Here is a 23,161-nt window from a genome sequence, read left to right as displayed (position 1 = left end):
GAAATAAAATAAAATCTCTTACTCCCTCATTGTGTAGTGTGTGATGTGACACAGCCTCTTTTAGTCTATTTCTATAATACAATATTTTATGATATAATATGTAATGATTATAATTATTGTAAGATAAAACCTGCTCCTCGTTAAAAAAAACACAGTAGAATAAAATGTAGTGCAGCATTACCAAAGGGTGAAACATAACGTGAAATAACTTATTAAATAAATCAACAAGTTTGCGTCGTCGCACAGAAAGGAAGTGACGACAACCCCTACGTAGTTGAGCCAAGATGGCCGACAGCATACCTTTAAATCCCGTACGGAAGAATTCAAGAAAACCAGCGTATTATAATGCTGGCAGACCTGCCAGGTGCGTAGAGGGCTGGATTATACTTTTCAAACTCTCCTTTTAACTCAAGGTACTCGCGTGAGTTGTTTTTGTAATGTATACGTAGATATTGACTTTGTTTACGTCGCGGTTCCGGGGTTGAATGCTAACAGCTAACGGGTTAGCCGCAGTGTGTAAAATCAGCTGTGCGAGCTGTCAGTGTCAAATTACAGATCATGACTGTGATAGGATACGAGAGGATAAACGAGTCTTCATGCAGCGTGTGTTGTCAATATAACGTGAAATAATCTTTTAAGTTGTTTTGTCGTGCTGAGTCTTTTCAAATCACATGTAGTCTTAGCTGTATCCATATTAGAACAAAGCATAATGCCCCGACGTAGGTTTATGTAGTTATATTCAAGTGATAACTTTATCTTCTTGGGACATTTCATGAAAATGTGGTACATTTAACACCTCATCAGCCTTCGGTACGTCTATATAAGATTTCTTGACACAGAATATATTGGCCATAATATATAGGCTACAGAAACGTCCTTCAAAGTCTTCTGTCTTATCTGTTTAGCAACTAGGGATTTCAATCTGCAACATATTTAAAACATTAAACTTGTTAGATCTTAACTAAGGACTTAAGTTTGGATTTTTCAGTATTATGACCCTTAAAGACCATCTTATACGATATCTCAAATTCAATATATACAGTATACAGAACTTCTATTGAGTTTTAAATAGACCCATGTCTTGTGGTTTGCAGATACAGAGCGTGCAAGGATTCTTTATCTCTGAAAACTGTTTTCCCACGGTTTATGTGAGGCAAAAAGGCACCAAAGATATTCATTTAGACCCTAATGTCCATCTGGTTTTCCTGAACTGCGTAAACAGCCTAACAGCAGACAGGATCCGTATTTATGGCATCCAGCTGTTTGTCAAATACTGACATTCTAAGGACCGCTTGTGGTATTGCTTCTTGAGAATATGGATCTAAACCAAAGTGATTGCTTAATTTGATTTCATTGTTTGGGGTAATGCTATTGCACATGATCACTTTGTGAATCATTTTGTGCTTTATGGAGGAGGAAAGAGAAAAGCAGAAAAACTGACCGCAGTTAGGATAGATTAATTGGACCACCAGCTATGCTTGGCTCTTACTTTGCTTATTCTATTGTCCTTCTTGATTTATATGGGTGGTTAAGCAGATTTGATGGTCATCTGATTTCTTTTATAATACAATTGAATACAAATATCAGTGGTAGGCCCACGGGCCACTAATGTCTTCCATCACCTCTTCTGCACTGCAACAGTCAACTAACAAATTTGTGTCATTTTCTTTTTATTAGTGCCATTTGTACGCAGCCATTATTGAAGCGATTTAATCAAAAAGATTTTCTATGAACATCAAAGGCCGAAATCCACATAGACACATGTCAAAGTGATGTGTTTTTGTTGACATACCTCAATAATAACTTGCCTGTTGCGGCAGGAACCGATTAGCCTTTGTAGAGCTAATATTTGAAATTTCCCATTTGTTGCAAATCTCGTATAAGGGTCAATCTCACGAAACCTGTCAAGGACATGCCTGGGTCATATTTCACTCCAGATTAAATAGAAAAAGGAATTTATATATTTTGTTTAATAGAAGCCTGCTTTCCACTTACATTTTTTGCGTTTTTTCATTATCTTCTTTATTACAGATAACCACCCCATCCCTTCCTCACATTCACATTACTGCAACACAAAGACATTTTTGTGATTTCATTTGGTGGCACAGAAATAAATTTTCATCAGTCTGGTTTACTGCATTGGTTCTCAAACTGGGGGGTGAGATGGTGCCAGGTGTCCAAGTTTTATGACATTTTATAAAATACATTAATTTCTGTCTAATTAATCATAATCATAAATTCTGTGTAATTAAACCTCAGAAAGATAAAGCCGCTATCCAACAACACTTGTATAATTTAATTATCTTTTGTTTAATTAAATTCTAAGTTTGAGATTGGGGCCGTGAAGGGATGCACCCCACACAAGGGGGTCCGCACGCTGAAAAGTTTGAGAACCACTGGTTTACTGTTTTTAAAAGTAGCTGATTGAGTTCAGTAAGTGCAATACTTTTATCATTTTTTCAAACACAGCGTAGGCGTGCAACATGTTGAGAAAGAGTAAACTATGATTCACGCTCTCCATTCTACTCCATCTATTTTTACATAGATCTCTGAAGTGCCCAGGACTAGAGTTTGTAGGTTTTTAAGTGTTCACCATTGTTCCTGGATGTCATTTTTATAATATATTTACTTACACATTATTTCATGAGTCGTGATCAGTCAGCATTGTCTGGATATGGTATGTGTCTTTTATTATTCAATTGCAAAAGGCCGTCTGTGTTTGGGTTGGTCACTAAAGCCTAATTGCATGAATTAAATCTATCCACGGATGGCTCTAGAGAGAAAGGCGAACATGCAGGTTTTGATGCTGAGACTGAAGTGGAGATGCTGCAGAAACGGCTTGGCTTTTGTGTGTGTGGAAGCTGATATCCTCGTGGGATTTTGGCTGTTTCAGAGTGTCACAATAGCATTCTGCTGCTCTGGATTTGAGATGTGTGTGTGAGACTTGAACAGGTCTCAATGCACGGGAGCTGAATGTGAGAGAGGATCAGTTCATTTAACTTCTATGTATTTTGTTTTGCTCATTTACGTAGGTGATTTTAAAACTGTCTGCTCTGTATAAAAGATAATGTATTTTTTATTTAAATTAATAATAATGGTGAGAATGCTTTTGTGGGAGAAGAAACACTCCCAGTGTGCCAATTTATTTCATTTTGTTTGTCTTAAACTGCTAGACTGCCTAAAATAACAAAACGGAAATATTTCAATCTGTTGTTCTTGTTGCTTTGAAGGTTAAATTGCCATTTATGTGTTATTAAATATATTAAATACATTAAAATTATTTTGGTAAAATATCATGATGATGATTTTTCTAAGCATGCAACATCATTTAACTTTCCTGTTTCATTTGATTGTTTCAGGTACCAGCTTGAAGACGAATACTCAAGCCTTGATGAGATGCCCTTGATGATGTCAGAGGAAGCATTCGAAAACGACGAAAGCGACTATCAGACGCTACCCAGAGCCAGAATCAGTCAAAGACGAAGAGGACTGGCCTGGTTCCTTTGTGGTGGATGGAAGGTCCTGTGCAGCAGGTAACAGCCCACATAAGAACTCATGGTAAAGGCAAAGATCATTTAGAGAGATAATTTACTCACCTCATGTTTTTCCGGATGTTGGAGCTCAAAAGTAGGCAATTTTAAAGAATTTTACATAGCTTTCTCCAGTCCATAATGAGCATGGAAGGGATTGTTTACCCAAAAATGAAAAAAAAATTATTTACTCACCCTCATGTTGCTCTAAACCTCTATGCATTTTATTTTTATGTGTTGAGCACATTTAAAAAAATATTTTGATAAATGATGGTAACCTCACAGTTGATGGCACCCATTGACTTACATAGGTTTTTTCCTACTATGGAAGTCAGTGGGTGCCATTAAAGGGACACTCCGCTTTTTTTGAAAATATGCTCATTTTCCAGCTCTCCTAGAGTTAAACATTTGATTTTTACCGTTATGAAATCCATTCAGCTGATCTCTGGGTCTGGCGCTAACACTTTTAGCATAGCTTAGCATAATCCATTGAATCTTATTAGACCATTAGCATCACGCAAAAAAATAACCAAAGAGTTTCGATATTTTTCCTATTTAAAATTTGACTCTTCTGTAGTTACATCGTGTATTAAGACTGACAGGAAATTAAAAGTTGTGATTTTCTAGGCAGATATGGCTAAGAACTATACTCTCATTCTGGCGTAATAATCAAGGATTTTGCTGCTGTAACATGGCTGCAGCAGGCGTAGTGATATTACGCACTGCCTGAAAATAGTCCCCTGCCATTGAAAGTTACTAAAGCCCTGTCCCAAATGGCACACTCCGCATTTGTCGTCCTCCTCAGAGTCCACACTTTGATGACATCATAGAGTGCTGACTTTAGGGACCCTTGATGCGAGTCCACGTGGGTGCACCGGAGTCATGTTTTGGGACTCGAGCGTCATTGGTCTGATTGCTCTTTCGCAAAGACTTCTGGGTTGGTAAAGTGGGCAAAGCCTGCTGCAGTGCGGGCTTCACCAGAGACGGCATCAAGGGGGCAAAGGGGGCGCTGACGAGCACACTTTAAAGAGTAAAAATGACAGATGGGACACCCTACGGATTCGTAGACTAAGCGAGCATGCGCAATTTAAGTCCATGAGACCGAAAGTCCACATGAAGTGTGCCATTTGGGAGAGGGCCAACGAGGACTATTTTCGGCTGCGGCGTAATATCATTGCGCCTCCTGCAGCCATGTTACAGCAGCAAAGTCCTTGATTATTACGCCAAAATGAGAGTATAGTTCCTAGCCATATCGGCCTAGAAAATCACAACTTTTAATTTTCTGTTGGTCTTAGTACACAATGTACTATAGAAAAGTCTAAAAAAGTTTAAAATAGGAAAAATATCGAAACTCTCTGGTTATTTTTAGCACGATGCTAATGGTCTAATCAGATTCAATGGATTATGCTAAGCTATGCTAAAAGTGGTAGCGCCAGACCCGGAGATCAGCTGAATGGATTCCAAAAAGGTAAAAATCAAATGTTTAACTCTAGGGGAGCTGAAAAATGAGCATATTTTCAAAAAAAATTGGAGATATTTGTTTATTTTTAAGGTGAACTACTGTATGCCTTCAAGTTGCTTTTTCTTCGATTTGCAGATAAAATCCACTTTGACACAAGATCTTTGACACCGGCCTTGACTTTTTGTTAATAAAATGTGACCGCTATCACGCAGCTTATAGTTTGTGTTTGTAGTGCTTGTGCCAGGTTGGCGCGGCTCCTTTCAAACGCACCGGTAGCTGTGCATGAAATGCACACACAAGCACAGGTTGTGTTTTTGGATTGAGGTGCTCTCTGCGCATCATCAGTCAGAAGGTCAAACCGTGCTTATGCAAGCCAACAACATCGCCGTTCGATGTCTATTTTGGGCCAACATTCAAAGACTATCGCAATGCCTTTTGTGTCACGTCACTGACATATGACACAACTGCTTTGAAAGGAGATATTATAGATGCATGGTTATGAAAGTGTCCGTTTGACTCGTCCTCTTATGCTGGATTATCAGCGGTGCATCTCAATTGTATGCTGGGTATTGATTTTTTTTCTAATGAACAAATGGGATTTCGCACAGCTGAGCAGTTTGATGCTTTCCAGTAATTTTCTGTGTGCTTAGGCAGAGGATTATGAAATGAACAAATAATTCAAGCAGAATAACTCTGCTTATTCAAACGGCCCTATTATTTAAACTACATTCATTTGAGCAAATAATCTCTCTTATGAATCTGGGCACTGGCACTTACAGACAGGAGGCAGAAGAGGCCAACGCAAATATTATTATATATTTTTTCAAAGTTTATGTAATTTAGTTCAATGCCATCCAAACCAGTCGGCATGACTGTGTACACTAAGCGGAGGGTAGACTCCGCACCTGCGCAGCGTCACACCGTTCTGCAGGGAACCGCTAGAATATAAAATGAATATGAAGGTCAACAGTGTTTGCCGCTGTCTCTGACCTTCACAGCGAATCGGGTTTGATTTTAATAGGGAGGGGTTTATTTGGCAGGGGTGGTTTTAGAGGACATAATCTACACAGGTTTTTTATTCGCTTTAGATATCTCTAGGCCCGCATGGAATCTAAGCTTGCAGTATTTGAATGGTTGTCATTTGCAATATCTTACTGTATCCACCTGTTTCTTGACGTAAATGTGGGCACCGCCATCTTTGAGCTTTCCTGTTTATGACTTCCGGTGAGCCACTAAAGCTAATGGTAGTCTATTGCGAAGGACACAAGTGTGCCGTTTTGACTGGCTGTTTAATGTTTATTATGAAATCCAGGAAGACCGGCATAATTTGTATAGTTAGGGGTTGCCATAATAGATAAATATGCACTAAATCTCTACAAAACATTTGTTTTAACCATAAGCCATGCACAAGAGCTGAATGTGTATCTGGCGCACATGCACTCATGATCTGTATTTACAAATCCATCCAGTAAAACCTTTCATAGAAACTTCCAGTAAACAAAAAATACAATAATTATTAAAAAACAACTAATATTATGCTGATTTAGCTGATTTATTTATTCTGCTACTATATATTTTTAGAAAAATGCGATTACAGTACAGAATATACACGACATAATCTGCTAAGTTAATGTTTATAATATTTTGTAATGTGTGCACATACTTTTGCTATGTTTTAAATGAAAAAGCAAAAACTTTAAAAAGTAAGCAAATAATTTCATAAGCTCATGTCTCCACCAGCATAAGAAGCGATGTAATAATATTTTCATGAAACAAAAACAATACTCAATACATGTAGTAGTTTAATATGTTTATTATGGTTTGTTCAAATAACTTACAATGTGTTGAATGAGAAAGATACTGCTGACTGTGTCGGACCGCGTGAAGCTCGACGTGTCGCCATAAATAAGTCCATTAAATTGCCGTTAAAAAAACTCACACCAGAGGGACAGTTGTGACATTTTAAACCATCCCCTGAAAAGTTAAAAACACGAAGTCTTTGTAAATTCCATGTACAAACCCTCGACTGACTTTCCCATTGTAAAGATACTGGTATGTCTCTGTGCTTTTATATTTGTCCATTGAAGACCCGTCACCTCCGATTAACAACACGAAATGATTGAATATATTTACATATATCAAGCCACTTCTTAATTTCATCCTCACACTGGTTCATACATGGCAGGTGTAGTAAATATTAACTGTTTAAATCATGTTTTATGCGTGTTCCCACTACACTGTTTTCTACCGGATGGCTTTTGAACCGGAAGTCTCGCACCGGAAAGGAAATACGTCACATCACTTACTTCCGCGTTCGAGAAAAAAGTGGATATGCATCTTGAATATTTTGCGTTTTCGAAGTGCAAGAGTGAATAAAAAGTTTTTTTTAAATACTTATTTAATGCATGAAATAATGTTGCACTTGTAAATACACGTTATTGAATTAAAATGAATAGGAATGGGCAGTGTATACAGTAGAGTTTTGGTAATATATCTTTATTTTTTTCCCATTGGGATATGAGATGAGACAATGCTGTCTATATGACAGGGCTCCAGACTGCCACCAAATGGGGGCATTTTGCCACCAAAATATGAGAGTGTGCCACTGAATTTTACATCCAGTCGCAGATGTGCGACCCGTAAATTTGACCTTTTTTTTTGTGATGTGACACTGAATTTGAAACAGCACATTGTACTTTCTGCATCTATCAAAGTAGTTATTAGTAATATAATGTGTAAATAAGTAGAAATGTGAATATTTGGTTAGCATGTTGATTCAGGGTGGGTGCCCCTAAATTTTCTGGTTGCGCCCCTAAAATTTTCAGTTGGGGCCACTGTGCTTCTAGTGAAAAAAGTTAGTCTGGAGCCCTGTATGAGTATGGTCTGATTTAACCCTCCTTTTTTGCAATAGATGCTCTGCCAGAAATGTACACCGACACCAGCTCTCATATTGTTCAGCTGGAGTGAGAAAAATCTTGTCTTTAAATTTAATTTCATCAAACGCTGTTTTAATAAAGGTGATGTGTGACATCTCACACAAGGCTTTGACTTGCATGTAAACACTGATTCTACTTTGTAGAAAACACTGAGATATTTATCGTATATCGCCACCCATCCCAAAATTACTGACATATGAATATGGTCCAATATTATCCAGTCCTAAATATGTGCTGCGAATGCCATTTCATGTTAATTTTAGAAGATTTTACTGATGCAAACTGATGGTTTCCCATATAATCTGTGCAAACAAAGTGGACAAAAATGTGAGCCTATAGCTTTCACTAAACCTTCTGCAGGCGAAATTCAGTCACTTATTGCCACCAGACCATTTAAACGCATTTTTCCGGTACTTTTACGTTGTTGTAGAGTGACGATATGTTACAAAGAAAGTTCCTTTTGAACAACCTAGGGTTGAGTGGCTTGCTTGCTTAAGGGTACAATACTGATAGCTATTATTAAAAATCGTTCCTTGTGGGTTTCAAACCTGCAACCATTTGGTTATTAACCTAGAATGTTAATCGCCAGGCTAGACCACCCCGAATGCATGCGTGCGTTCTCTGTAAATGCCAGCTTAGCTGGCGTCGCCTCCTTTCACGGGGTTTCAACATGCATCCTTTATTCTTTTACTTTTACTTCTTAGTGGAAGTGCTTTGTGTTGTCTGCACAAAGTTCAATGAAACTAGGCCTGGTATTTTTAACAAACGAGATGTTTTTTGTAACGAGACGTCTCTTATATTAAAGTTGCATTGATTTTCAAGTGGAATCAGCTTGAGATGCATGCAACTAGTGGCGAAACCGCAAAATGCCTTGGCGTTCGTTTTAAAGCATGATTTAAGTGATTAATAGGGTGATAATTAAACAAAATCGTCCGGTTTCAAAATTAAATTAGGAAAAGCTCCAATTTAGAAGCAATGTTTATGCGTGTTTGTTAATTATTTGGTCAGGGATGCATTTAAATTAAGAACATTACTGGGACCCAGGCCTAAACTGCGCCTGTAGCTCTTTTCTAGTGAATCTATCTAATCACTAGATGATCTCTTTCCTCCCGCTCTCTCTTGTCACGCAGCTGTTGTGAATGTCTGGTTCACACATGTCGCAGGAAGAAGGAGCTAAAGCCTCGGACAGTCTGGTTGGGACATCCCGAGAAATGTGAAGAGAGGTACCCTAAAAATGCCATCAAGAACCAGAAGTACAACATTGTCACTTTTGTGCCAGGGGTAAGGCCGTTTCGATGCATGTTTCGTTTATGAGAAAGCCGTAGACCTACATGTTTTGTTATTATTTTCATATTTGTTTGGTTATTATTTGAAATGTTACTTAATTCTTTATATTGTTTACATATTTTTGCTCTCTGTTTTCATTTTATTTTATTTATTTGTTGAATTTGACAGGTTATACAGTTAGGCAGCTGTTGTCTGTTAATAAAGAAGAAAGCTAATTTCGTTGTTGACTTTACATCAAATACCAAATCCGCGGTTTGTGCCTGCGTTTATCTCAGACTCTGACAGATCTCGCTGGGCTGTTTAAAGTGAAATCTCTACCCTGAGTGCTCGCAGCAGATTTGCTCAGTAATCAGGTTAATGTGTAACTAGCTGTGAAGTAACAGCAATCTAACGTATCTTTTTCCACTGAGTGTGTAAGCGATCTACTGTATTATGACTGCTGGCAATGTCTTATTCAGAGGAACGCGCCTTGTGTATGCGCGCTTGGCAAAGTATTTGCAGCTTGCACGATGAATTATGTATAAACCAATCAGGTGCGCTGGGTTTGCATGCCACATGTATAAGCGGACTGTGCTGTAACAGACATTAAAGCCTTTAACGTCTTATTATGTTTTCATTGAATGCAACTGCAGCATGAGATATATTGCAAATGGTCCGTTTAAGAGTATATTTATTAATATTTATATTTACTTTGTTTTTTAGGTACTTTACCAGCAATTTAAGTTCTTCCTCAACTTGTATTTTCTGGTGGTGGCTTGTTCTCAGTTTGTTCCATCGCTGAAGATCGGATATTTGTACACCTACTGGGCCCCGCTGGTACGTATGGCGTACCGTATGAAGATGGAGATCATTGAGCATTTATTTCACAGCATACAGTGGCCCCGAAAAGTATTTGAACACTTAAGCCGTACTTAAAAATTGCATAATATAACAAAACGTCAAACCAAGTCGCATTTATTTTAAAGATAGTAAGCAAAACATTTCACAAAAGTTTATGTTGCAAATGATAAACAGTGAAGATACACTTTCTGCTTGTCAAACTTTGCGGAACGTGTTCATAGTTAATGTGATGAACTACACCTTTGAATACAAACATCGACTAAAAATCATCTTAGCAACAGTCGATTCAAAGTCGTTGCAGGGAAAAGTGAAGCGTGCTCTCTGGAGAAAAAATCTCAAGAGGCATTTGTATGCAGAAGCTCTTTGGTTCGCTGTTTTCTTATCTATGCAGTGAAATTCATTCAAGTGTCCAAATCTTATTTTGGCCACTGCATGTAAACCGTGTTTCTCAGCTCTTTGAGTTTGTTCATTCATACGTTTCTTTCATCGTTCCTTTTGTTGTTGTTGATCAGGGCTTTGTGTTGGCCGTCACTATGGTGAGAGAAGCGGTTGATGAAGTTCGGCGATGCAGGCGAGATAAAGAGATGAACTCTCAGCTGTACAGTAAACTCACAATGAGAGGTGACCACACTGATGCCAGAAGCTCTGATAGCAGATGCTAGTTTTGTTTATCATCATCTGAATTAGCGAGAACACCTTCAGTTCTGTTTAAAAAGCATCTCGGATGAAGTTGGTCAAGTGAATGCTATAGCCCAAGTCTACTTTGAGTAAGACAAAATAGACGACTTTATTGTCAGTCTTTGTTGTATTTCAAAGTTTGGATAACTTTACTATTACTATATAATGTAAGTACAGTAGAGTAGATATGTCCAAACATTGGACTGATAGTCTAAATGTTTTTTCATAAGAAAAAAGTAAGATTTGTAATAATGTAGGTTCACTTAAAACTGGTTCATGATGATGATGTGATTGTGAAAATAAATTATATTGTGTTTTTCTAGCTATTGTATTTTTATTTTAACCCTTTAACTGGCGCATCCCTTTTTGAGTGGGGGGAGGGGGTGAAAAGGTGATGTACACCTTCAAATTAATATAACTCTGGCATTTATTTTTTTGGTCTAGAAGACTAATTTTGGTCTTGTTTTCACAAGGACACTCCAACGTTTTTTTACAGAAGTGTCTGGAGGTGAAAATATATATATATTTTTATAGCAGTTTACATTTATTTGTAATAAATAAAAATGCAATATAGTATAATTTTTAATACATAAAATTATCAAAAACTGATTTGTTTTGGTTTGCTGCATACTCTTGTCACAAATAAATAAATAAATAAATTACAGTTACTGCATTATTATTACTGGGAAAAGGTTTTGAAATATGAAAACTATATTCTTAGACCTTTCCAACAATATAGTTTGTCGGGATAGATTAACATTTACATGAAAAATATTGAAGTAAACTTAAGTGTCCTGCTTACGGGACAGCGCCAGTTAACGCTGTAGCTAGTTGGCTTTTGAGTTGGCTTATTTGTGTTATTTCATACTGCCACATTTGTATGTTTTTGTATGATTAGCTTTTTTGTTTGATTTGTACCGAGCCCCTAAGGTGACATTGGAGTAAAAAAAAATCTAAAATTTAGTTTCATGTGCTCACAGGAAACCTTCATGTGCATATTTTTTTTTAAAGTTTTGTTTCACGCGTGCGTGCGAAACTAAACGCGATAGATTTTACGTGTGCACGCGAAACTAAACTTTATTAAATTTTTTCTCCATGTCCCCTTAGGGGCTCCGTAGATTTGTATAAATTATTGTATAATTATTGTTTAAATGAAGTGAATTGTACAAAAACCTACAATTATTAGAAAAAACAATAATAAAACTCCACCCGTAAACCCAATGTCACAGGGGCGAAAGCAAATCATACCAAAATGTACGAATGTGGTCATATACCAAGTAATATAAATTTGTCACCTTATAAAATACATATGAATTGCCATGAGATTGTATTGATTATTCTGATGTATTGTAGCCTTCAAGCCGTCATATACTGTAATTGAGCTTGTTTTGAACAGAGGTGTAAGCAATGATGTACTTTACTTACTTTTCAAGTAACTGTACTATATCAAAGTGTTTTTGATATACTTTGACTTTACTAGATTCAGATGCATAACATTGTACTTGTCACTACACTACATTTCATAAATACAAGTTGTTTTTACCCTTACTACTTAAGTACATTATAAATAATGTATAAATAAGTACTACTTTCTTATTAATACTTTATTACTTTTTACTCACGAAAAGTAACTTAAGATTTTTTATTAAATTAAGTATTAAATGTAATTTAATATGAAATGTAGTGGATTCAAAAGGATAATATTATGTTTTGGATTTAATAAATAAACGGAAAAAAACACTCTGATAAAGACACTTGAAAAATGTACTTTATTAAAGTAACAGTACTTAGTACTTTTACACCACTGGCTTTGAAATGTTTTTGAAATATTATATATTTATTAATTTAAAAAAGATTTTATATTAAAGCATAAATGCCTGCTCATTGACCAAATACATTTTAATTGCAATTCTTTGTCCATCTTTGCATTGCAGGGAAGATCAACGTAAAGAGCTCAGACATACAGGTCGGAGATTTAATCATTGTGGAAAAGGTTTGTTCTCTTATTTTTATCTCTCTCCCCGTCCTTTGTTGTTGAAGGTATCAGCATAAACGTGCTGCTATGTGATATGTCACATGAAATCCTGTCATTCTTTCAGTGGGACATTGTGTCTGTCTCTTTCTCGCTGTCTGTGGTTCACTTTAATTGCTTGCTAGGGAAATGACCTTGTTCAATTATTCAACAGAACGCGAAAATAAGACTATTGTTACAGAGTCACTAACATCATATATACCCATATATTGTTGCAAGTTCAGCATACCTAATAAATTAATATCTCAAAAGCTTATAAACAAAAAGCTTGACAAACTGGCTCTGTTAGGTGCCACACTACTGTAAACACAAGTTACAGCTACCTTCTATGCCAGGATATTAAGTGATATTAAAACTTAAAGGCATATTCCATTTTCTTAAAAGAAAAATCCAGATAATTTACTCACCCCATGTCATCCAAAATGTTGATGTCTTTCTTTGTTCGGACGAGAAGAAATTATGTTTTTTGAGGAAAACATTGCGGGATTTTTCTCATTTTAATGGACTTTAATAGAGCCCAACATTTAATACTTAACTCAACACTTAACATTTTTTTTCAACGGAGTTTCAAAGGACTATAAACGATCCCAAACGAGGCATAAGGGTCTTATCTAGCGAAACGATTGTCATTTTTGACAAGAAAAATAAAAAATATGGTCTTTTAAAGCACAACTTTTCGTCTAGGTCCGGTCCAGCGCGACCTAACGTAAATGCGTAGTGACGTAGGGAGGTCACGTGTTACATATATAAAAAGGCACATTTGCGGACCATTGTAAACAATAAACTGACACAAAGACATTAATTAGTATCAGTTGACATACAACAACGTAGGAACGGTCCTCTTTCAACACACTTGTAAACACTTGGTCGGAGTTTCGCGTTCGTCCTCTGTGTCCTCTTGACGTCATGACGTATTGCGTGGGGTCACGCTGACGCATCACAACCGGATCTAGACGAAAATTTGTGGTTTAAAAGAGCATATTTTTTATTTTTCGGTTGGTAAGACCCTTATGCCTCGTTTGGGATCGTTTAGAGTCCTTTGAAACTCTGTTGAAAAAAACTGTTAAGTGTTGAGTTAAGTATTAAATGTTGGGCTCTATTAAAGTCCATTTAAAATGAGAAAAATCCTGCAATGTTTCCTCAAAAAAAATAATTTGTTCTCGACTGAACAAAGAAAGACATCAACATTTTGGATGACATGGTGGTGAGTAAATCTGGATTTTTCTTTTAAAAAAATTGACTATTCCTTTAAGGTAACTGATTGAAAAGACTTTCAATGGACAGCAACTTATGGGTATAGAAACAGTTTACTCACCATCATCCAAATTCGTACGTTGTTTTTCTGTCAAATTCTCTGAAGGAAAGCAGGGAGCACCTTTTCTTACATTTGCACCTTCGTCTTTTCTGCTTAAAAAAATTAATTACAAATTGCACATCTACTAAAGTTATCATATGACTTCAGAAGCATTGACAGATGCTTGGTATAACGTTTTATTGTATGGCAAAGAGCTGCATGAAGATTCTAAAAAATTCCATTTGTGTTTAATAGGAAAACCACGCCATATGGTTTGGAAATGTAATTAATAATTGTCTTGAACTGCTCTTTAAACAAATAATGAAACTGTTTTAACAAAAACCAAACTAAAGGCACAATTGATTCCAGCAGAATTTGACTTTAACAATTCCGTAACAAATTAGCATAGGAAACTCAAATAGTGTTCAGTTTATTTATTGCTTAAATTTGTATTAATGAACATTCTGTAATCAACTTTATTTGTTTGAAACATATCAGGTCTGCACCTCTGATACCAAAACATTCATTTACTTTTATGATTTTGACAAACTCTTTTATGCAATGCGACTTACTGCATATACAATGTACACTTTTTTTTATCAGCATGTGGGTTCCCAGGGTTTGAACTGATGACCTTTTACACCGCTAATGCAATGCTCTACTACCGAGCTTTACAGGAGAACAGGATTTAGTTTTTTAACAGGAATTTATTTTTAGTTACTATGGATGACATTGACACTTGATGGCCTCTGATCAATGTGTATTGATTTTTGGGATAGAATCAGAGGATTCCTGCTGATATGATTTTCCTGAGGACCTCTGAGAAGACGGGTGAGTTTCAGTTCTTAATCTCACACCAAAGCTTTTAGACTTCCCTGATCTGCTGGTGAAATTTATAAAATCAGAAAATATATCATATTAATGGTAATTGTAACTATTCATTTCATACAGTAGTATGACTTTACCGAAAGCGGTCTTTGGAAAATTCGGAAATTTTATCAAATTTGTACGTGCCAACTAGGGATGGGACGATTACCGGTTTCAGGATTAACCACGATAAAATTATTTTGAAAACTTGCGGAAAATCCTGTCCAGCCAGAATCAGTTTGACGCAGGCGCACATGCATGCAACCATGCAACCTAGTTTTTTGCACAAGAAGGCATTTAAGGGTTAATGTATTCTATTCATTCAAGGTAAACTTATTAGACAGATTTATTTATTTATTTTTACTACAGAAATAATTTCAGGGACATAAAATATTAAATTGTGATTTTCAAAAATAAAACTTTTTTATGTTTTCAGTGTGTATCAGTTCTTTTTGAACATTTCCATCTCATTTTAACAAAACCATGATAATATTGATAACTTTGGTCACTATAATCATGATATGAAATTTTCATACCGCCCCATCCCTACTGCCAACATTGTCCTAAAAAAGAAACTCACTGAATATAATATATATTGCTTATATAAAGTTGCTTCAGTAAATGTTGTATAGTGAAGTCAGTAGATGTTGTCACTGTCAGAAATTCAATTTATAAAGATATTAAAATGTGTTAATATATTACAAACACAATTTCACATTTCCAGATTATATTTTGCTCAATTATTAAAATTGTAAAGTTGCTATTTGCTTAGTCTTCATAACATTATATTATGAACAATTAAGTTTATTCTCCAAAATTGTAATTACTATAATTCTTCAGTCTCTTCTCAGATATAATTCATGTTTTGTGAGACACATACACAATAAATGGAGCATTATCATTGAACACCGCTTCTTTTAAAGAAAGTGACCTTTTCTGTCTACTGCCTGTTATATCAGTCTTGTCTGAGATCAATATAAACACTTTGTTATCCAATCAGAGTTCTTTAATGCATGGGGCCAATGCTTTGACCCAGCACAGATGTTTAATGCATTGTCCTTCAGCCCTCAAACTTTTCTCTTTGTAAATAGAGATATATAAGCTACATCACTGGATGATGAGTCAGAATATATGTGATAATATTTTCTAATAATATCATATAGTAATATTTATTTTTAATCACTTTTTCAGGTTCGTGTTTTATTAGAACAGATCAGCTGGATGGAGAGACAGACTGGAAGCTGAAAATTGCAGTTGCTTGCACTCAAAGACTTTCTGCTTTAGGGGTACGAACCTTAAAATCTTAAAATAACATGTATGCTAACGTTGACAGATTTTTGCAGGTATAGATACTAAAAGTTTGGATTAATAGATAAATAATTGTGCAGTCATGCACTGTGCATTTATAGACATAATTTCAGTTTAAAATCTTCTGCTGATAGATATCCTTACTTGCTGTAATCAATTCTATCAAAAGTTTTTGTTAATAATATAATATACAGTATAAAAAATGTAAATGGTTTAATCAAGGTAGTATGATTTTACATGTCAAAGACATCAACTGCATCCCAAATCAAATTTCAGCCGCTTCTGTTCTCAGATGGGGCTGTAACTTTATCCCCGTAGGCAATGAGTGATGTGTCCACACTCAAACTCTCTCAGGACGATGGCAGTGAGGCTCATGTTTGATATCACTGTGTATCTGATTTACTGGCGGGAGGGTTTGTTTCACATGGGCCGGTAATTTTACCCCGAGAGACAACTGGAATCCGCTGAGCGGCCTGTCTCCCGGTGGCATCAGCGTAGAGATGACACTCACCCCGAGTACGGGTTCACGTTTGTATTTGTCTTTCCGAAACCACTTAATGTGATCACAGAATTAAAATTTCAGCAAGTCGCCGAATGATCGGCACAGTAAAGAGGGAGCGGCTGGATCGGGTGCCTTGGTGGGCTTGATCGTAAAACCTCCCTGTTTTTCATACTCGCAGACACGTCATCAAATGCAAAAGTCATTATAATTTGTAAGCAGCCTGTCGAAGTTTTGTTTCGTTTTAATTATTTTGTTTTGTCTGCAGTATTTGTTCTGTTTGAAACGCAGACTTGTGGCAGGATGTCAGAAGGGGCTTATTTTCATGAGAATCGCTGTGATTGTTAGTCAGTTTGAGTCCTGCCATAATACTTGCGGGAACTCGCACGAAAGAGAGGTCGGGTTTGGGTCCGGCCCAGAACGTTGTCCGCCTGACGTTTCTGTTGTTGATTAATTGCTCTAATGTTTTTCATGCATTTTTTGTTTTCTTATTTACAGGATCTCTTTTCCATCAGTGCCTACGTTTACGCCCAGAAGCCCCAACTGGACATTCACAGTTTCGAGGGGAACTTCACAAGGGTAAGAGAAAGTGCTGTTAATGGAGGAATTTTTACGAGGTTTTGTTTAGCATGTGCCGTGACGTCACAACCTCGATTTATACCCGCTGTTAGATTTTTGTAGAGGTATTTAATGTTGTGCTGTTGCCCAGTGAACGAAATCGAACCGTCTTTTTAATGACACATTAAAATAACATGGGTCCTTAAAGTGTGCCCGTTCACATGACTGCGAGCCGAAGCGTCTCTGGAATGCAAAACCGTCCGCATTCCTCACGACGTCGATGACATCACGGGTTGTTAGGCTCACCGTCACCCCATTGGCTGAGCTGAATTTCTTATTAACAGCAGATTAGTGCGGTACCAGGAAAAGAGAGAGAGAGGAAAAAGGATAGAGGGACCCCCCACATGAAGCCTGTCTTTGTTTGAAGTCTTTGCTCTCGGCCACACAGCACGCAGGGGCAGAAGATCACTTCCTGTGCTGAGTCACCCTCCTAAACCCGCTTTCACAAATCTGCGGCTACAGGGTCTCACTTCCACATGCTGCTTCCCACAGTCCTTTACTGTCGCACCTCACTGCATCTTCAAAGCTTTATTTGTTTAATTAAGCCTTTTTAACGACTATCTACTATAAAGCACCTGTTTGACGGAATAATTACAAGTATTATTTCTCTACTGTCAATGCAACTATTCAGTTTGTCTAGCAGAACGTCCGTCTAGCAGCAATTGTTGAATAAATATTTTAATAATTGACCTTTTAACCATTATCTCTGTTTTCAAAAACTGCTGAATATTTACTTTGGGGATTGTTTTGTACCAAGATGTATTATACAAACTCCCTTTGGGAGCGTTCCCATTTGGAAAAACAAACCAAAAAAGTTTTTACTTTTTAATGTTAGTTTGTAGTATTTGTATTTTAGGAGCAGGGTTAGTTTGTAGGATTTATAAATGGCTTTATGTCAAAACATTGAAAGTCTTTAGTATCTTCTCTTTTATTTAAAGCTGCAAACTTTTGCATTTCTGTCGCCTTTTCTGTTTTAAACATAAGATTGCAGGTTACTTTATGTACTTAATTTACATGCACTAAAAGTTTAAAATGTTTTTTGTACTTTAAAGGGAAGTAATCATGACTAAACATTACTTAATTTTTTTATTTTGGATCCATAACTTAACAATCTTAGTCCATTTAACTTATTAACGTACAAAAAACCTGAACTAACATTTTTTTTAAAGTGCAATGAATTTAAAGGGGACATTTTACAAGACTTTTTTAAGATGTAAAATAAATGTTTGGTGTCTCGAGAGTACGTATGCGAAGTTTAAGCTCAAAATACCTGCGGTCACCCGCGGTTACGAGTCATCAAAAAATATTTTTAATGATATTCGGGTCGTGGTCGGTCGGCAATTACTACTTAAAAAAAAATGCATGCCAGGGAGCAGGTCGGGTACACTATTTATTTTTTATTTTTTTGCGGTCCGAGTCCCGGGCAAGTTCGTTGAAAACGTTGGTCGGGTGCGGGTTGTTTATACATTGACCCGCGCATCACTGCAAAATATCATATAGATTTATTGTAACATGTTAAAATTGCCACTTTGTAGGTGTTAGCAAAAATGTGTCGTTTTGGGTGTGTTCTTTTAAATGCAAATGAGCTGATCTCTGCACTAAATGGCAGTGGTGTGGTTGGATAGTGAAGATCAAGGGGCAGTATTAGCCCCTTCTGACATCACAGGGAGAGCCACATTTAAATGACCTATTTTTTCACATGCTTGCAGAGAATGTTTTACCAAAACTAAGTTACTGGGTTAATCTTTTTCACATTTTCTAGGTTGATAGATGCACTAGGGACCCAATTATATCACTTAAACAAGTCAGATTTTCATTATGTCCACTTTAAAGGAATACTTCATTTTCTAAAAAAAACAGATAATTTACTCACCACCATGTCATCCAAAGTGTTGATGTCTTTCTTTGTTTAGTCAAGAAGAAATTAAGTTTTTTGAGGTAAACATTCCAGGATTTTTTTCAATTTAATGGACCTCAACAGTTTACAGTTTCAATGCAGATTAAGATTGTAGTTTCAACGCAGTTTCAAATGGCCCCAAATGATCCCAAACAAGAGATTATCTTATCTAGCGAAACGATTGTCATTTTGGTAAGAGAAATAAAAAATATGCACTTTTAAAGCACAACTTCTCGTCTTGCACCAGCCACGTGACGCGCCTCCGCAACCTCACGCAATTGCGTAAGGACGTCCAAAGGTCACATGTTACATATATGAAACGCACATTTGCCGACCATTCTAAACAATAAACTGACACAAAGACATTAATTAGTATCATTCCACATACAACAATGTCGGAACGGTCCTCTTTCTCCACACTTGTAAACACTGGGGTGCAAGTTCCATATACGTCGTCCGTGACCTTTTGATGTTATGATGCATTACGTGAGGTTTCGTTGGCGCGTCACACGACCGAGGTAGATGAGAAGTTGTGGTTTAACAGTGCATATTTTTAATATTTCTTTTAGGGGTGACCCCGAATAGTCGAAGATTCGATGCATCGATAGGAGAAGCCTGATTCGACTACCAATCTCACAGTCGAATCGTCGCAGATGTGTTATGAAATGAGGATCATTCAATTTTGGCCGTATATGGGTGCACACATTATATGATTTCACATATAACAGCTTTCTCACAATATATTAATATACTGCATATTATGATAATGCTGCAAATAATATGTGAAGTAGCAGCTTTTAATAAATATTTTTTAAAATGCGTTAATAAATTCAACAACCCCTGTGACCGGTCTACACGTCCATAAGAGGTTTATATGTTAATAAACCATTGCCTCTTTGTTTCTACATTTAAAAGACAAAGCTGGCAAATAATATTATGCCTTTCGTTTTTTTAATAATTTCTATATTTTATTTTATTTATAAATCACTTTGGGTTATCTGATTTGGCTATAACTATTAGTAATAGTATTAGTAACTATTTGGCTTGTGTTTTGTTTCCGTGCACTTGAGGCATTTTGCATATTTGTTCTGCACTTTGTTACTTCTGACCTTATTTTATGAAAAAAATTGTATTTATTTTAAACGTAAATTCTGATCTAATTTAAGTATGGTAATTTTGGATAGCTTTTCGTTGTATCGATGTTGCGCTATTGCGTGCTGGCCATGCTTGCGCATGTAATTTAGCCGAACGGGCTTGGTGCTCTGCGTCTCATATTTAGGAGTTCATCAAACTAAACATTAAAAAACGGATGTTTCTCGACGAGTATAAGTTTTTAAAATGTATTTAAAACAGACTGGTTGTCTTGTCAAAAGTTACACTACAAAACAGGTAAGCCGTTTTTTTTTTATTTCGTTGATGAAACGGAAACTAGTATCTGCACCGAACCTATTTCTGCCTGACACGAATGACTTTCTTGTGATTTAATATTATGGTTGGTCGGTGTTCACTTTCAAATGATAGCAAAGAGATTCCTGAAATAAATAATATCATCAGGTTTTTCTGTATCTAAAGTGAATAGAGATGATCAAAGTCAAAGCAAGCAAGCAGGTATTTCTGTGCTAAATAATAACGCGTAGTGTCTATAAAATCATTAATTTCAGTGTTTTTCTTGTTATAAATTAACGTTTAATGATTTGTATGTAAAGCTTAGTTTTTATCATTTATAGTCACAATCACAAATTATTTGTCACTTCTCATTTGTTGTTTTTTTTTGTCCTGACTGCTTTGACGCCCTATCTCCAAATTAAATAAAAACACTTAATTGTAGCCGGAGTTTCCAAGGCAGGATCACCTTTGTTATTTTCGTAGGTTTAGTTATCAAAATGTATTTTTGTGTGATGTTCTGTAGATCGTGGCTTTAAAATGTTATGAGGAATAATTAAACAAATGTTGCCTTACATTTTACCTTAAAATATATATATAAATGCATCGTCAGTTTTGTCTTCGTTTATTACTTGAAAGACAGTTTTGGTCACTTTATCAGAAAGTTGTTTATGTGTGCTGCTTGTGAAAGAAAATAAAAGTTACCAATTTGTACCTGGTCTAGCTGGCCCCCTCCCAACCCATGCACACAAACATAGATGATTCGACTATCGGTCGACTATGGAAAGATTCGACAATTCTGATTCGAATATGTAAATCCTTAGTCGAGGACACCCCTAATTTCTTTTCAACAAAGAAAGACATCGACATTTTGCATAACATGGGGTGAGTAAATTATTTGGATTTTTTTTTTAAGAAAACGGAATATTCCTTTAACATTATCAGTTCAGGAGTCACAAGGAATACCCACACGGCTTTGGGCCTGAAAATGTTTTGATTATTTACACAATAACAAATGATGGGATATATATATTTTTTTCCCTTTCTTCTCAAAATGTTGTCTCTTTGTTATATTATTGATGCTGTTTTGTTGTAAATGATCACCGTTCAGGTGATCAGTGTTAACTTTGGTGTACATGGACCCTGTACAACTCATCTTCCCTATAATGAGGAACCGTGTGAACAATGTTGTGTGTTTCTCTAGAGAACTAAGTTCTTTCATTGATTGAATTGTTATACAATGTAAATGACAATTCAAGTTAATCCTTTATGAACTTGATTGTTTAAGTGCACTGTACAAACTTCAAGTTTGGTGACCTTAACTATTTAGTCTACATGACCACCAAGTTCAGTGAACTTAAATATACAAGTTTTCGGGAGACCCATTACTCAATAGAATTAAGGAAACAAGATTACTCCATATGAGTCGAGTCAACCTATTAAGGTTTTCAGTGCGTGTTAAGAAACAACTGACATTTCTTGTGAAATCCAACTCGACAGCCTTTTCTAATCATTATTACTGTATTAATCATTATGAATCACATTATTATTATTCATTATTGTATAAGCTTACCCTTATAAATTATGGTCAGGTAAGCCAATGGTTTTAAATGCTGACTATTTATGTACTAGCTTTGTTTATTTTAAGCAAAAATGGATTGCAGCTTTACAGTTGTTCCCTTTTATATGCATGTGTTTGTGTGCACGTGCATTTGCTTGCACACATACATGAGAAATAAAGTCTCTGTGTAGATACAGAATCAGACATAAAGCAAACTGCTTTGCATTATATTAAATTTAATTGAATGCATGATGCAGCCAGACAGCCAGTCTTTGATTCATTTGTCTTTGTGCATATCGCATTGTGAAAAAAAGCAAGTATTTAAATGTTGCACTTTCATCTTGGAGCTAATATCCCCCCTTCCCATTCATAACTAAAATCTTTGTATATATTTGTGTGTAATTAATACTTGAAACGTTGTTTAACCCAGTTATCACAAATGCTCATTCTTCTGTTTAAAGGGCTCTTTCTACATTGACATTTAGGCATTTAGCAAACACTTTTATCTAAAGCATCTTAAAAATTGAGAATAAACAATACAAAGTGATTTGTCTTAGGGAAGCAATATGCTATCCAGAGTCTCTTTAAACAGTTTTTTCTAAATTACCCTGTATATGATTAATCAGAGGTCATTGATAAAAGCCCTTTCAAATTTTACATAATCCCTGTTGGCATTGCTACATCTGCTGGCCAGATAGAGACGCATGACGGGAGCAAGTGGGACATCTTGCATAAAGGACCGTCTCTCTCTCTCTCTCTTTCTCTCTGAGTAAATGCGCATGTCTCTGCATTCGCAAGGTGTGTGGCCCTCTTCCTCAGTGTATATTATGCCCTGCTGACAGTGGATAATTAGATATCTTCCGTATTCTCTCAGCCGCAACATCTTATGTGGAAAAGGCATTTTAATTTCTGCACTTCTCCCTGATTTATGGCATAGTGTCAGAAATCCTGCCCGGCACAGAGCATGCA

At 36.2% G+C, this 23,161-nt stretch overlaps 1 protein-coding gene across 4 annotated transcripts in view; it reads left to right on the top strand.

Moving 5' to 3' along the window:
- The first annotated feature begins 264 nt into the window (after nt 1–264).
- atp9b (ATPase phospholipid transporting 9B) overlaps nt 265–23,161 on the top strand; it is a 60,406-nt gene continuing 37,509 nt past the window's right edge. For 2 of the 4 annotated variants that reach the window (XM_065288846.1, XM_065288840.1), the window contains exons 1-9: nt 265–364; nt 3,360–3,533; nt 9,059–9,209; nt 9,918–10,031; nt 10,568–10,676; nt 12,668–12,726; nt 14,839–14,890; nt 16,118–16,212; nt 17,232–17,312. In XM_065288846.1, the coding sequence (XP_065144918.1) occupies nt 285–364; nt 3,360–3,533; nt 9,059–9,209; nt 9,918–10,031; nt 10,568–10,676; nt 12,668–12,726; nt 14,839–14,890; nt 16,118–16,212; nt 17,232–17,312 (915 nt within the window). In that variant the 5' untranslated portion in view covers nt 265–284. Of the gene's footprint in view, nt 422–3,359; nt 3,534–9,058; nt 9,210–9,917; nt 10,032–10,567; nt 10,677–12,667; nt 12,727–14,838; nt 14,891–16,117; nt 16,213–17,231; nt 17,313–23,161 lie in introns of all 4 variants that reach the window. The other 2 variants (XM_065288850.1, XM_065288853.1) reach the window with 2 other exon arrangements.

Source organism: Paramisgurnus dabryanus, chromosome 19 (genome assembly GCF_030506205.2).
Source record: "Paramisgurnus dabryanus chromosome 19, PD_genome_1.1, whole genome shotgun sequence".
Taxonomy (NCBI): Eukaryota; Metazoa; Chordata; class Actinopteri; order Cypriniformes; family Cobitidae; genus Paramisgurnus; species Paramisgurnus dabryanus.
Note: the sequence above shows the minus strand (reverse complement) of the source record. Positions and strands in the feature narration are given on the sequence as shown.